The following is a 12,874-nucleotide window of genomic DNA, read 5'->3' on the forward strand; positions in this document are numbered from 1 at the left end:
TGTTGACTACTTCCATTTGGCCATCCATCTATGGGTGGTAAGCTGTGCTCCTCTTCATAACTGTTCCCTGTAATCTGAGCAACTCCCTCCAAAAGTGGCTGAGGAACACCTTATCTCTATTTGATATTATCGCCTCAGGTACTCCATGTAGTCTGACCACCTCTCTAATGAAAATTGAAGCAACTATCACTGTTGTGTATGGGTGTCGGAGGGGAATGAAAAATGCATACTTATTCAGCCTGTCCACCACCACAAAAATCACCATGAAGCCTTTTGAATGGAGCAACCCATCTATGAAGTCCATGGATATCTCCCCCATACTCGTCCCGGTAGAGCCAACGGCTGTAGTAGTCCTCTTGGTGACATGGCTAGGTATTTGTTCCTTTGACAGATCTCATAACTAGCATCCATCTATTCTACATCTTTATGCATTCTCTTCCAATACTGCTACGTAGCTAACCTTCTGTATGTCTTCTGTACGCCTGAGTGGCCCCCAACAGCGCTTCCATGAAACTCTTAGAGTAAGTTTGAGATATGAATCGAGGTCTGGGGCATCACCAATCTTTCCTGATATAGCAGTTTGTCCGCTCCAATGTTATCCTAGGTGGCTACCCTCTTCCTTCAATAAATCTGACCTAATATTTCCCAAACCTTCATCTCTAGCGCTTTCTTCTCTGATGGCTTCCCAATCAATCATCAAAGGAACAGATAGTGCGCTGTCTGTAGCTCCCCCATACATCTGGACAAGGCATCTGCCGCCTTGTTCTCCACCCCTAGCCTATACTGAATCTCAAAATCGTACCCTATCAACTTGGACAGCCACCTTTGATGTTCCTCTGTCATCATCTATTGTTCCATCATGTATTTCAAGCTCCACTGATATGTCTTGACAATGAAATGCCTCCTCAGTAGGTAGGGCCGCCACTTATGGATGGCAAAAATAATGACCATTAATTCTCTTTCATAGGCTGACTTCAGCCTAGCCCTAGCAGTCTATACTTTGTTGAAATAGGCAATGGGCCTACGACTCTGCATAAGCACTACACCCAGCCCTTATCCGGACGCATCTGTCTCCACAATGAAGGTTTGAGTGAAATCTAGCAAAGCTAGGACCAGTAACATACTCATCGCCTTCTTCAGGCTCTCAAATGCTGATGTAGCCGCCTCCCCTCATAGGAACCCGTCCTTCAACTGCTTAGTGAGTGTCCATGCTATGGTATTGTATCTCTTTACAAACCTTCTGTAGTACCCTGTCAGTCCTAGAAATTCCTTTAGCTCATTCAAAATTTTTGGCACTGGCCACTTTAGCATTGCCTCAATTTTGGATTGATCTGCTGCCACCCCTTCTTTTGATACAACATGACCTAAGTCCTTTACACTGACTTGTGCGAAATAGCATTTCTTCAAGTTGGCCTTTAGCTGGTGCTCCTGTAGCACCTCTAACACTTTTTTCAAATATTCTCAGTGCTCCTCTATTTTGTTGTAGACCAGGATATTGTCAAAGAGTACCAATACAAATTATCTAAGATAAGGTTTGAAAATCTTATTCATAAATGCCTAGAAAGTAGCAGGAGCATTGGTGAGGCCAAAAGGCATCACCAGGAACTCATAGTATCCCTCATGAGTTCTAAAGGCCATATTGGGTACATCCTCCTTCATCCGTATATGATCTTAATATGATTTCAAGTCTACTTGCTGAAGATCACTGTTCCACTTTATTCATCTAACAGCTCGTCAATGACTAGTATAGGAAACTTGTCAGGTACAATTTTCTTGTTGAGTGCTCTGTTGTCCATACAAAAATGCCAGCTGCCATCCTTCTTTTTCACCAGTAAACCTAGACTAGAGAAGGGATTGATGCTGAGCCTTATAATTTCTGCCTCCAACATCTCTCTAATCAACTTTTCGATTTCATCTTTCTGGACACTCCCTCCCTCAACATGATGGCATGCTTTGTCTTCCTCTATGGTGGCAATCCATGAGATAGCTGAAACACCTCTTGGAATTGTTGAATCAACGGCTGAATGGATAGGGGTATGCCCCCTTCCTCCTCTAATCTATCTCCCTCCAGATGATACAACTCCACAAAATACCCTCCGCTAACCAACTATATATCCCTCATCATTGTTTTAAGAGAAACCATGGATTTGGGTATCCCCACATCTCCCTTAATCATCACCTTACTTCCATCTATCATCAGCTCCATTGTGAGCGCTCCCTAATTCACTTTGGTATCTCCTAAAGTTTGCAGTCATTTCATCCCCAGGATGACATCTGTACTCGCAAGCTCTAGTGAAAGAAAATCTTTCCTCACCTAAATCCGCTGGATCGTTAGTCGCACTCCTCTGCAAATCCTCTGGCCTTTCTCCACTTCCCCATACCCATCATCACCCTGTAACAACTGGTATCCACCAATCTCACTCCCAATTGGTCGACGACCTGGGTGAAAATGAAATTGTGAGTAGCCCCACTATCAATCAGCACCACCACCTCCCTGTTCTCTATCTCCCCCTTCACTTTCATGATATGATTCATAGTGAATCCTACCACTGAGTTCAGGGAAACCTCGACCAGATCCAAATGTAGCTTCTCCTCCATCTCTTCTTCACATCCCTCAGTTTCCTCGTCATCGCAGACGGTGAGAACCTGAAGAGTTTGGTCCTTGCATCGATGCCCTGGAGTGTATTTTTCATCGATCTTGAAGCACAACCCCTTAGCTCTCTTCTCCTGCATCACATTCTTTGTCAGCCGCTTGAAATTTTCTCCACTTCCTCCTCCTATCTTCTCCTTGGTGGCTTATCGACTACCTCCTGTTGCAGGACCTTTAGGTGCTAGATGGGTGGTCGTCATCCTTTAAGTCCCCCCAGTGCTGCTACTCCTAGCTCCCCTCTTCAAATTCCTCTGACTTTCCACCAGCTGGGCCAACTTCATGGCCTCCCACAAGTCACGGGGCTTCAGAATCTTCATTGGTGCTCGGATCTTTGTCTTCAACCCCTTCATGAAATTTCCCTCTAATACTGTATCTGATTGTCGCTCCACCCTACTAGCTAGGTACTCAAATCACTCCCGGTAGTCTGTTACTGATCCTTCTTGTGTCAGAGCAAAGAACTGCTCATAGAAATCTCCTCCCTGGTTGGTTTGGAAATGTTCTATTATGCAGTCTTTGAATTCCCTCTAGTTCCTAATAGGCCTCCTCTGGTCTCTCCACTGATATCACGGTAGGGCTTTCCCTTCCAAGCACAAGCCTGCTGCTGTCAACTTCTCCTCATCCGTCAGCCCATTGATGCCAAAGTATCGCTCCACCTTATAAATCCTCCACCTTATAAATCCACCCATACGCATCATCTCCTTCAAATATGGGCATCTTCAACTTCATCACCTTCTTGTTGCCACAATTCCCTCTGATTCTTCCATAGTTTCCCCTCTCCCAAGTGCTAGGCCCTCCTCATGTTTTCCGGTCTTCCCTTGCTCTGCCATAGCCCAAACCCCCTTCAAAATCCCCCCTTTTTTCTTCAAAATCAGCACCTCGTCGGCCACAGTATCCCTCATGGCGCTCCCCATATCCCCCTCATCTTTCTTCCCTCTGGACAGGCTCCAGATGAGGTCTTCCTCTTTCTTCTTCCATGATTTCTACCTCATCTTCCTCCCCACGAATTTAAGAATTCTTGCTTTTTTCCTTCCATCCCTTTTGCTATGGAAGCCGCCGTTTGGTTTTAAAATTCCAATATATTCTTCATCATGTCTTGGAGATCGGCGACTTGTCCCCCCATGGAAGAAATCATTTCCTCCACCGTTGTTTTGATTTGATTCATCTACCCTTCAAGCATTTCCTCCAAAGCATCCATCTTTTTGGTCGTCATCACAATCCGGAGTTTGTAGATTTAGAAAATTTGAATTTTGGAGTAAAAAAAACGGCAACTTCCTCCTTTTTCGGGAAAAAAAACCGCTGCTGGAATTTGCCGAAAATAGCCCTCCATTGGTCCCAAGAATTGCTTCGATAGTAATTTGATAGGAAATACTTGAGTTCGCAAGCAACCCTAGTAATAATTGGCTCAAAACAACGAGAAGAAACTAGAAACTTGGATAAATCAAACTAGAAACGATAGATTGTGATAGTGGAAACAAATCAAAGCGAAACTCAAAGCACGATACAATTGATCCTCAATTCGAGTGGAGGATCGTCTGTCCCGGTCTCTATATTGTAGATCTAGAGCCCAAGACGCCAAGGAAATCTCCAAAAGAACAAACAATACCAGCATGCCCTAACCCTAGCGTCTCATCATCTTTAAATGCCTCATTCCTAATTCAAAGCTTCCTAATATAAATTATTTCAAATCCCTCTCTTGCATGAACTGCTCCTCTCTCTCAATTTGCCGGCCAAGGAGGTGGGACCCACCCACTTAAACGTTGGTTTCAAGAGGAGGCGGCTTAGTCCGCCTCCTATAGGTCCGAACCGGCCCCTCCTGGGCCGGTTTTGGCTACTGCGTAACATCGGTTTGACTTGTTCAACTATGAGTCGATGCTCTGATTAGTTTGCTCTAATCTGAAAAATTGTTTGTATACTTGATTGATTGGAACCGGTCGGAATTGACGCTTGAAAAGTTTAGATATTCTAACAAGTTTGACCCATATCCCATTTTTATTTTTGAACTTTAAGTTGAATATTGCTGTTATTGGAAGTTGAATATCTTATGAATAATCAAAATATTGTCTCAAAATTTTTATTTAGAAACATATTCAAAATATTAAAATGTGAAGTATCATGGTTTAGAATATTATATATTAGATTAGTAAAAAATTTATTATTACATAATCAAAATATTATGTCAAAGTAAAATAATTAAATGCTTTTTATATCATCTAGTTCAACTCCCAGTTCAAGGAACTTTTATTCGGTCCGGTGAACGTACGCTCCTCTACGTTCGGCCACTAATATTTTAGCGCCACGTAGCATGAAGAAAAGTCGCCGACCCGACCCGCTGTTTTTTGGGTTCTCGCACGTGCGTTTTTTTAAATCCTTGACGAGCCGAACAAAATCCAATCACCTTTTGGATATATTTCAAATACCTAGCAATACCGAGCAAATACCAAGTTGTACATAGTTTTTTCTAGCAATACCGAGCAAATACCTAGCAATACCGAGCAAATACCGAGTTGTACCGAGTTTTTTTCTAGCAATACCGAGCAAATACCTAGCAATACCGAGCAAATCCCTAGCAATACCGAGCAAATACTGAGTTGTACCGAGTTGTACTGAGTTGTACCGAGTTGTAAAAAACTCGGTACAACTCGGTATTTGCATGGTATTGGTCTTCACAGAGAGGTATTTCTCATTTTTGCAAAGCAATACCTAGCAAATACCGAGCAATACCGAAAAAATCGCGAACATAGCATTCCTGGGTTCAGCTCCGGGTCAAGTCGTCGGGCCGCGCGGTTTAGAGTAAGAGCACGTGGCGACATGTTATTGGCGGCCGAACGTAGCTCTAAGTCCGGTCAGAGGACGTAATAATTGTTCCAGTTCAAGAGCCCTGCATTGGGTACCCATACCCACCCATGTACCCACCCATACCCAATGGGTATAGGTGGGTATGGGTACGCCCATGACCTTATGGGTGGGTATAGGTGGGTATTAAACATCGAGGGATAAATCGATTTATATTGCTAATCACTGTATATCTTACTTATACTACTGCAATCACCACTACGTATTGTGCAGCACTTAACCATGATATGAATACGATAAATTTTGATATGTGACTTGAAAGTTTGTCATCATAGGAAATGACAACAAGCCTCAAGGCCATCAGTCCGTGGCAGACTGCGTTCAAAAAACATGAAAAGTTGGTGGGTATAGGTGGGTACGAAATCCTGAAAGTTATCATGGGTGGGTGTGGGTGGGCGAAGCCCGTCCAAGTAAAACATGGGTACCCAATGGGTACCCAACCAGGACCTCATGTAGGGCTTTGCAGTTCAACCTTTGACCTTGAATATCTTGCTGTCCAGTTCAATGTCTGGTTTAGTTTTCAAAACCTTGGCTAAACAATTGTCAACCCCACGTAGCAGGATAAAGGCTTGATTTGGTTGTTATTTAATTAAAACAACGTTGGATACTAAATCTAACTATTTTTTATTATTAATTGGTTCATTTTTTAATCTTGGATGGCATGTTTTTAAAAGCAATGAATTGGAATGACTTAATGCGCAAATTATTAGTGTTTTTGAGAAGCAAATATGGTTTATAACCACCTTGTTCACTAGTACGTTTTTGATAGATTTATTATTACTTGTGAATACCTTCAAACTTCTCATTTACTGCATATAAATTCGTATTTTTGTGGGGATGCCCATAACGATTGTGGGCAGAACATTAGTCCATTGCTATCATTCCATGTAGGGATTTACCTTGGTTTTACGGTTTAAAAATATTTTTAAATTCTTGCTAGAAGGGATTAGAAAGCCTCAATGTGCAAGGTGTTGCATTTATAGAAGTTTCAAAAGCTTTATCAACTTAGTTAATCGCTGTTCGTAATTATCTTGAGTGAAAGTGAAGATTTCGTAATTTCATCTGTTTGAGTGTGCCAGCTTTATGTTTGAAAGGAGATTGTTCTTGATGATAGCACATTTATCCACGTTTATATGAGGACATTTTCTTGCTCGGCGGACAGTCTTGTTGGTATTATTTAATATGCTACATACTGACATGCTGCTATAATTCACCCTAGTTGCCTAAAGTAGAAAATTTCATGATGTTAGTTTTGTTGGCATTCATTTATACAATAATTTGATGAGTACTGAACTTGTAAAATGTGATGAATCTGAATTGTTGCTTTATTTCTTTAGAGGATGCACAGCTTACTCCTGCATTGCGCCTTGGTGCTGGAGCATGTGCTGGGATAATTGCAATGTCAGCCACTTATCCTATGGACATGGTCAGAGGCAGGATCACAGTCCAGGTATTGTTCCAACATTTTGTTATCAATTTGTTTTGGGTGGTTTAGATTCTATTGAGTTTCTCTTTATTGTGTTTATAATTTTGTTAAGGGAATTAATTTGTAGGTATTCTAGATTATTTTTAGTTTGTATTACCTTCTGTGGTGCAGACTGAGAAATCTCCTTATCAGTATCGAGGGATGTTTCATGCATTAGGCACTGTCTATAGGGAAGAGGGTTTTCGAGCACTGTACAAAGGCTGGCTTCCATCTGTCATTGGAGTTGTAAGTTCTCTCCGTTATGTAAAATTTCTCATGGATTTTCCTGTACTTTGAAGTGCCCTATTATGAATTACGCTTTAGCTAGTTTCTGGTTTCTCTTTATTTATTTATTCAATGAAAGTTGCGGAGCCAAGTCTCCAACTTATTCAATAAAAAACATAACAGGGAAAACAATAACCCTCACTAGATCACTTTCTGCCGAAAATTTTCACTGAATAAAATTTCATTTGAATTCTTTTTGGAGCGTTGGAGGGTTGTTTTGTTGTAGCATGATAATGAATTCTCTGCACCATTTTTCCATTCGAAATAATCTAAACTTTCGTAATATTTTTTTTCTCATGTTTGGAGTTTTTAACTTGTTTACTATTGCAGGTTCCCTATGTCGGCCTCAACTTCGCTGTATACGAATCTCTGAAGGAATGGTTAGTTGTATCTAAGCCATTTGGCCTTTCTGATGACCAAGAGCTTAGCGTGGCTACAAAACTTGCATGTGGAGCAGCTGCTGGAACAGTTGGACAAACTGTAGCTTACCCTCTTGATGTTATTCGGAGAAGAATGCAAATGGTGGGTTGGAAGGATGCTGCTTCTGTTGTGCGAGGTGATGGCAGAATTAAAGGACCACTGGAATACTCTGGAATGATCGATGCTTTCAGGAAAACAGTTCGCCATGAGGGCTTTGGAGCTTTGTATAAGGGACTTGTTCCAAACTCCGTGAAGGTTAGTGTTCTAAACCCCGTTTGACAGGCCAAAGTTTTTTCTTTTATAAATGGTTCAACTCCAATCTTTGAGCTTACGTTCTAATCTAGTATGTAATGTACCAATATATTTACCGGTATATGTAGTTTTGTGATATTCTTATATAAGCATTCTATAAATGGCATTTAAATCTTATTTTGATGAGATTTATGTACTTAGCAAATTTATCTGCGCCTACATGGAGAAAATGTTTTGACCTAAATATATTTGAAGTGATTTTTTATAATCATTGAATTTTTTTTGAAATAGATGCGTTATAGACTAACAAATTAGTTATTGTTTTCCACTTACGTGTCGTACTACATAATATCAAATGGACAACAAAAAAAGAGATGACAATATCCACTGATTATTCCAAATAATATTATATTATCTAAATTAAGATAATGGCTATTTACATTGCATTTATTAGATGGAGCTGTCAACATTGAATCAGATTAATATTGTTATTTAATTGAAATTTGGTGCCCTTTTTTACTGAATAACAGGTGGTGCCATCAATTGCTATAGCCTTCGTGACATACGAGGTCGTAAAGGATATCCTTGGCGTCGAAATGAAAATTTCAGAATGAAATGGGGATTCGTATGACTGCTACTACTTTAAAGCATGGGGGGTCCTTATTTTTGTTGGTGAATGACACGCAGGGCAAAGTTGGAAGCGCTGGTATTCAAGGAACTTTAGTTGATATAATATACCAATTGATTGTAGTAAGATATATTCAGCTCTGCACGAAATTGGTTTCCACCTTTGACCTGAAGAAATAATGAATTCTTTAAACGGCAGAAGAGGGTGAATTTATGTAGCTTACTCGCATCCTTAAACTATTTATTTTGTTGTCATCTGTTGTCATCAAAGACCGTTTTGTACCTATTAAATATATTGGTTGTCGCTGCTCCGCGCCATCATGTGAAATCTAACTTGACTCTAATATTGTTTGTTATAAGGTTACTTTTCATTCAAATGAATTGGATTGAATGCAAATGGATTTTACGTCACAAATTTAAATCTTGACGTCTGGTTTTCATTATAATTAACACATATTTTATATTTATTTAGAAAATGCGGATGTAATTCATTGATAATTTTCTATTTAACTATAGTAAATTAATAAAATTTTATTAAATGAATATTGAAACTCATTTTTTATTTTAATGATTATCGAGAATTTATTTTCTCATTATCTATGTAAACAACATTTTCTATCAAATAAGTGAGTAAAAATTCATTTCAATAATGTTCATTAGCCAAGTTCATTTCGTCTCTGAATTCTTTCAAGCAAAAAAGAGCATATTTTCTTTTGAATAGAATGAAGCTCTCTTGCGTACTAGTAAGGACCTCATGATCAAAATAAGCACAGGAACCCTTTATCCGTTGAGGATAATTGGCAAATGCCTCAGCTGGGGTTGGATTGTTGAGTTTACGTAATAATAATCTATGAATGACTATCAGAATATTGTATAGTTGATCCCGCCTTAACATTGGCCAAATGTGATGAATAAATCTTAATTATAACTCTGCAGATAGCTGAAAACTAACTTGATTATTCATATACATTTTTTGAAATCATGTGATTTCACATATATCCTCAACAAATTCAATTGCATTATCTTCCTAAAGAAAAATTATCAATTTGATTTAAAATCTATTTAATGATCCATTCATATCTGACCATCCAATATTAACGAGTCTTGTTGCATCTTAGTTTTTCAAAATTATGTTTTTATATCATTTGAGTTTTTTATGATACCAAAAGATTATTATGTTGATTACTGTTTTTCCTTATATATATTAGATATATTTTATTTGTGTTGTTTGTGCGTACCAATGTTTTAGGAAAATCATACATTAGACAGTTGAAGACTTTAAGACAAATTAGATTAAGGTTTATTATAATTAAAGTCTATACTTTTTATATTTTTTCTTAAGTCTGAGAAAGTGTGATTGTAATTGGGTAACCGTGCATATACACACTAGGGGAGTGAGTCAAAACATATATTTTTAAAACTAATCGTACTGTACAATTCTGGAATTGTACTGGATGATTTGACTTGAGTGTTCCTCCATAACAGAGTTAATCAAAACATGCCTTGGAAATTTTCTTTGTACTGTTCGTACTGTACGAAGTTGGATTCGTATAGACGATGTCTACAGTACGAAATCGATACGTACCAGTTCATCCCAAATGAACTCACCATTTTATGAACTGATCGTACTATACAAAATGAGTTTCATACAAATGACATCCAGAGTGCAAAGTGGGTGCATACCAGTTCGTCCCATACAAACAAATAATTTTTTAAACTATTCGTACTGTACAAAATTAATTTCGTATAGACGATGTCCAAAGTACGAAATGGGTTCATCCATGTTTGTACCATACAAAGCATGATTTGATTTAACTAGTTCATACTATACGATGTAGGGTTCGTACAAACAACAATCAGAGCACAAAATGGGTTCGTACACAATCGTACTAGACAAACTTGTTCGTTTTTTTAATATTTTGTACAATACAATATATGCTCGTGCATACGACTGGCAGAGTATGAAAACGGATTTGTACAGGATCATACATGGATTTTTGAACTCTTCGTATGCATGAAGTACGATCTTAATGTATAATCCAAAAACATTTAACTTGAAATTTTTATCTTTCTGAATGTTTTTCTTGTCCTACATATTTAAGAGTCTTAAAAACTGATTGACTCTAACTTCTATTGTGAATTTATTCTGAGAGTGCACTTGGAAAGTGTTTTGGGAGAGTGTCTTGGGATTGGAGAGTGAGAGATCATTTAAAAGGGTTTTATGAGGGAATTCACAAGGTTGCTCAATGACGAGGATCACTTGCTTGTTCTTCAAAGTTCTTCCCTACTTTCTTGAAGACTATTGAAAGAAGATTTTCAAAGGGGGTCCGGTACTCTGCTGTCAGCAGGAGTGTAAAAAAGGATGTTGGTACTCTACCGTCACTAGGAGGGTAAAAAAAAGACGTTGGTACTCTATCGCACCAAGAGGGTAAAAAAGGATGTCGGTACTTTGCTGTCACTAGTAGGGTGAGAAATGATGTCGGTACTCTACCGTCACCAAGAGAGTGAGAAAGAATGACAGTGCTCTGCCATATCGGGGTCGGTGAAAGAGGGGTTATTGTAAGGGCTTCTCCGTCTACTATGGGAGAAAAAGGATAGTCACTTTTATATAGTGTAATACCTAAAGAGGGAGTCTTTAGGGAGTGGACGTATGTCTAGTTGAACCAAACCACTATAAAATTATGTGTTTTTTTATATTTATTTTTACTACATTTTTATCTTTTTCTGCACAATTTTTTTGTGGTTCAAAAATTTATTTTGAGAAAGTTTATCATTTTGGATAAGATCTAAAACTAATTTTTCTAAATTACCAATTCACCCACATCTTGGTTAGCCTTGGGACAATTGTAATAAGTCTAATAACCTATTCAAACTTTCAAGTGGTATCAAAGCCTACTTTCAAAAATTAAGATTTAGACAACTTTTTGAAAATGATCATGGCTATATTTGGAATCTATAACATATCTGAAGGATATTTGATCACTAGACCCCCACTATTTGATAGCATCTCTTTCGATTTTTGGAAAGCACGTATGTCTATTTTTCTTCAATCGATTTTTTATCGCATGTGTATTTTAGTACAAGAAGGCTACACTAGACCAATTAGACTTGTAGATGGAATTATAACTAAAACACTGCTTACTGATTGGACAGTAGATGAAAAAGAATCAGCTTAGTTAAATGCTAAGTGTTTAAAAAGCTTTTTCTGTACACTTAAGTCTGAAGACTATATATGAGTCTGAACAAGTATAATTAGAAAAACAAATTGGGATAGACTTTGTATCACTTATAAAGGAACTAATGAAGTAAAACAGTTAAGATTGAAAATTCTACTACACGATTATGAACTTTTTTGCAAGAAACCAAATAAATCAATCATTGACATGTATACTCGTTTTATACAAATAGTCACTTCATTGTATGCTTTAAGTAGGGAACTATTGAACTCTAACAAAGTCAATAAAATTCTTCATTGTTTGCCTATTGCTTATGATACAAAGATAACTATTATAATGGAGTCAAAAGACTTAAATGTTTATTTTATTGGCAATTTGCTTAAATTACTAATTGCTTACAAGCAAGGAGTGACACAAAGACATATTGAAGCATGTGTTAAGCAAAAGGAGAAAAATATTTATTTAAAAGCTGATGACTCGAAAAGTGATCAGTCTCATCCTGAGGATGAAGATGATATTGCCTTAATGATAAGACAATCCAGAAGTACCCTTAAGGGGAAGCAAAGGAGACATTATCAATGGAATAAGAAAAAGTTCCACAAAAATACTAAAGTTTCTAATGATGTAATTTGCTATGAATGTAAGAATTCTGGACATATCAAATCTGATTGCTTGAATCTCAAAGCTAATCTTAGCAAGGAGAAGATTTAGGAGAAAACTAATGTTAGGAAGGGCATGAAGAGATTATAGAGAGTATTCTGGGCGGACTCAGCTTCAGATTCATTAGAAATAGAGATAGAGGAGGAAGTCATAAACTTGTGTTTAATAGCTAACAAGCTTGATTAGTTAGATCAAGAGAAGGTATGTGACCTAACTTACAATAAGTTATTTGAAGTTTTTGAAAAAAATTATACTGCATATAGGAAACTCAAAAAGCTGCATGTTAAGTTAAACTTAGACTTTTTAAATTTACAAAAAGAGTATAAAATCCTTAGGAATGATCACACATTGATTGATAGAAACCACATGACATTATTGAATGAGTTTTATGATTTGAACAAAATGTATAAACTTTTGAAATCATCTAATACTGAACTTGAAAATAATTTTAAAGTGTTAATGGCAGAATCATAATAAAGGGAATAT

The 12,874-nt window shown here is 37.8% G+C and overlaps 1 protein-coding gene across 1 annotated transcript in view; it reads left to right on the forward strand.

Moving 5' to 3' along the window:
* The window catches only part of LOC110096279 (mitochondrial adenine nucleotide transporter ADNT1), a 30,312-nt gene extending 21,345 nt beyond the window's left edge, over positions 1–8,967 (forward strand). Inside the window, exons 5-8 of the mRNA XM_020822142.2 lie at positions 6,841–6,953; positions 7,101–7,214; positions 7,584–7,928; positions 8,456–8,967. Of these exons, the coding sequence (XP_020677801.1) occupies positions 6,841–6,953; positions 7,101–7,214; positions 7,584–7,928; positions 8,456–8,539 (656 nt within the window). The 3' untranslated portion in view covers positions 8,540–8,967. The remainder of the gene's footprint in view (positions 1–6,840; positions 6,954–7,100; positions 7,215–7,583; positions 7,929–8,455) is intronic.
* The last annotated feature ends 3,907 nt before the right edge of the window (positions 8,968–12,874 follow it).

Source organism: Dendrobium catenatum, unplaced genomic scaffold, assembly GCF_001605985.2.
Source record: "Dendrobium catenatum unplaced genomic scaffold, ASM160598v2 fragScaff_scaffold_186, whole genome shotgun sequence".
Taxonomy (NCBI): domain Eukaryota; kingdom Viridiplantae; phylum Streptophyta; class Magnoliopsida; order Asparagales; family Orchidaceae; genus Dendrobium; species Dendrobium catenatum.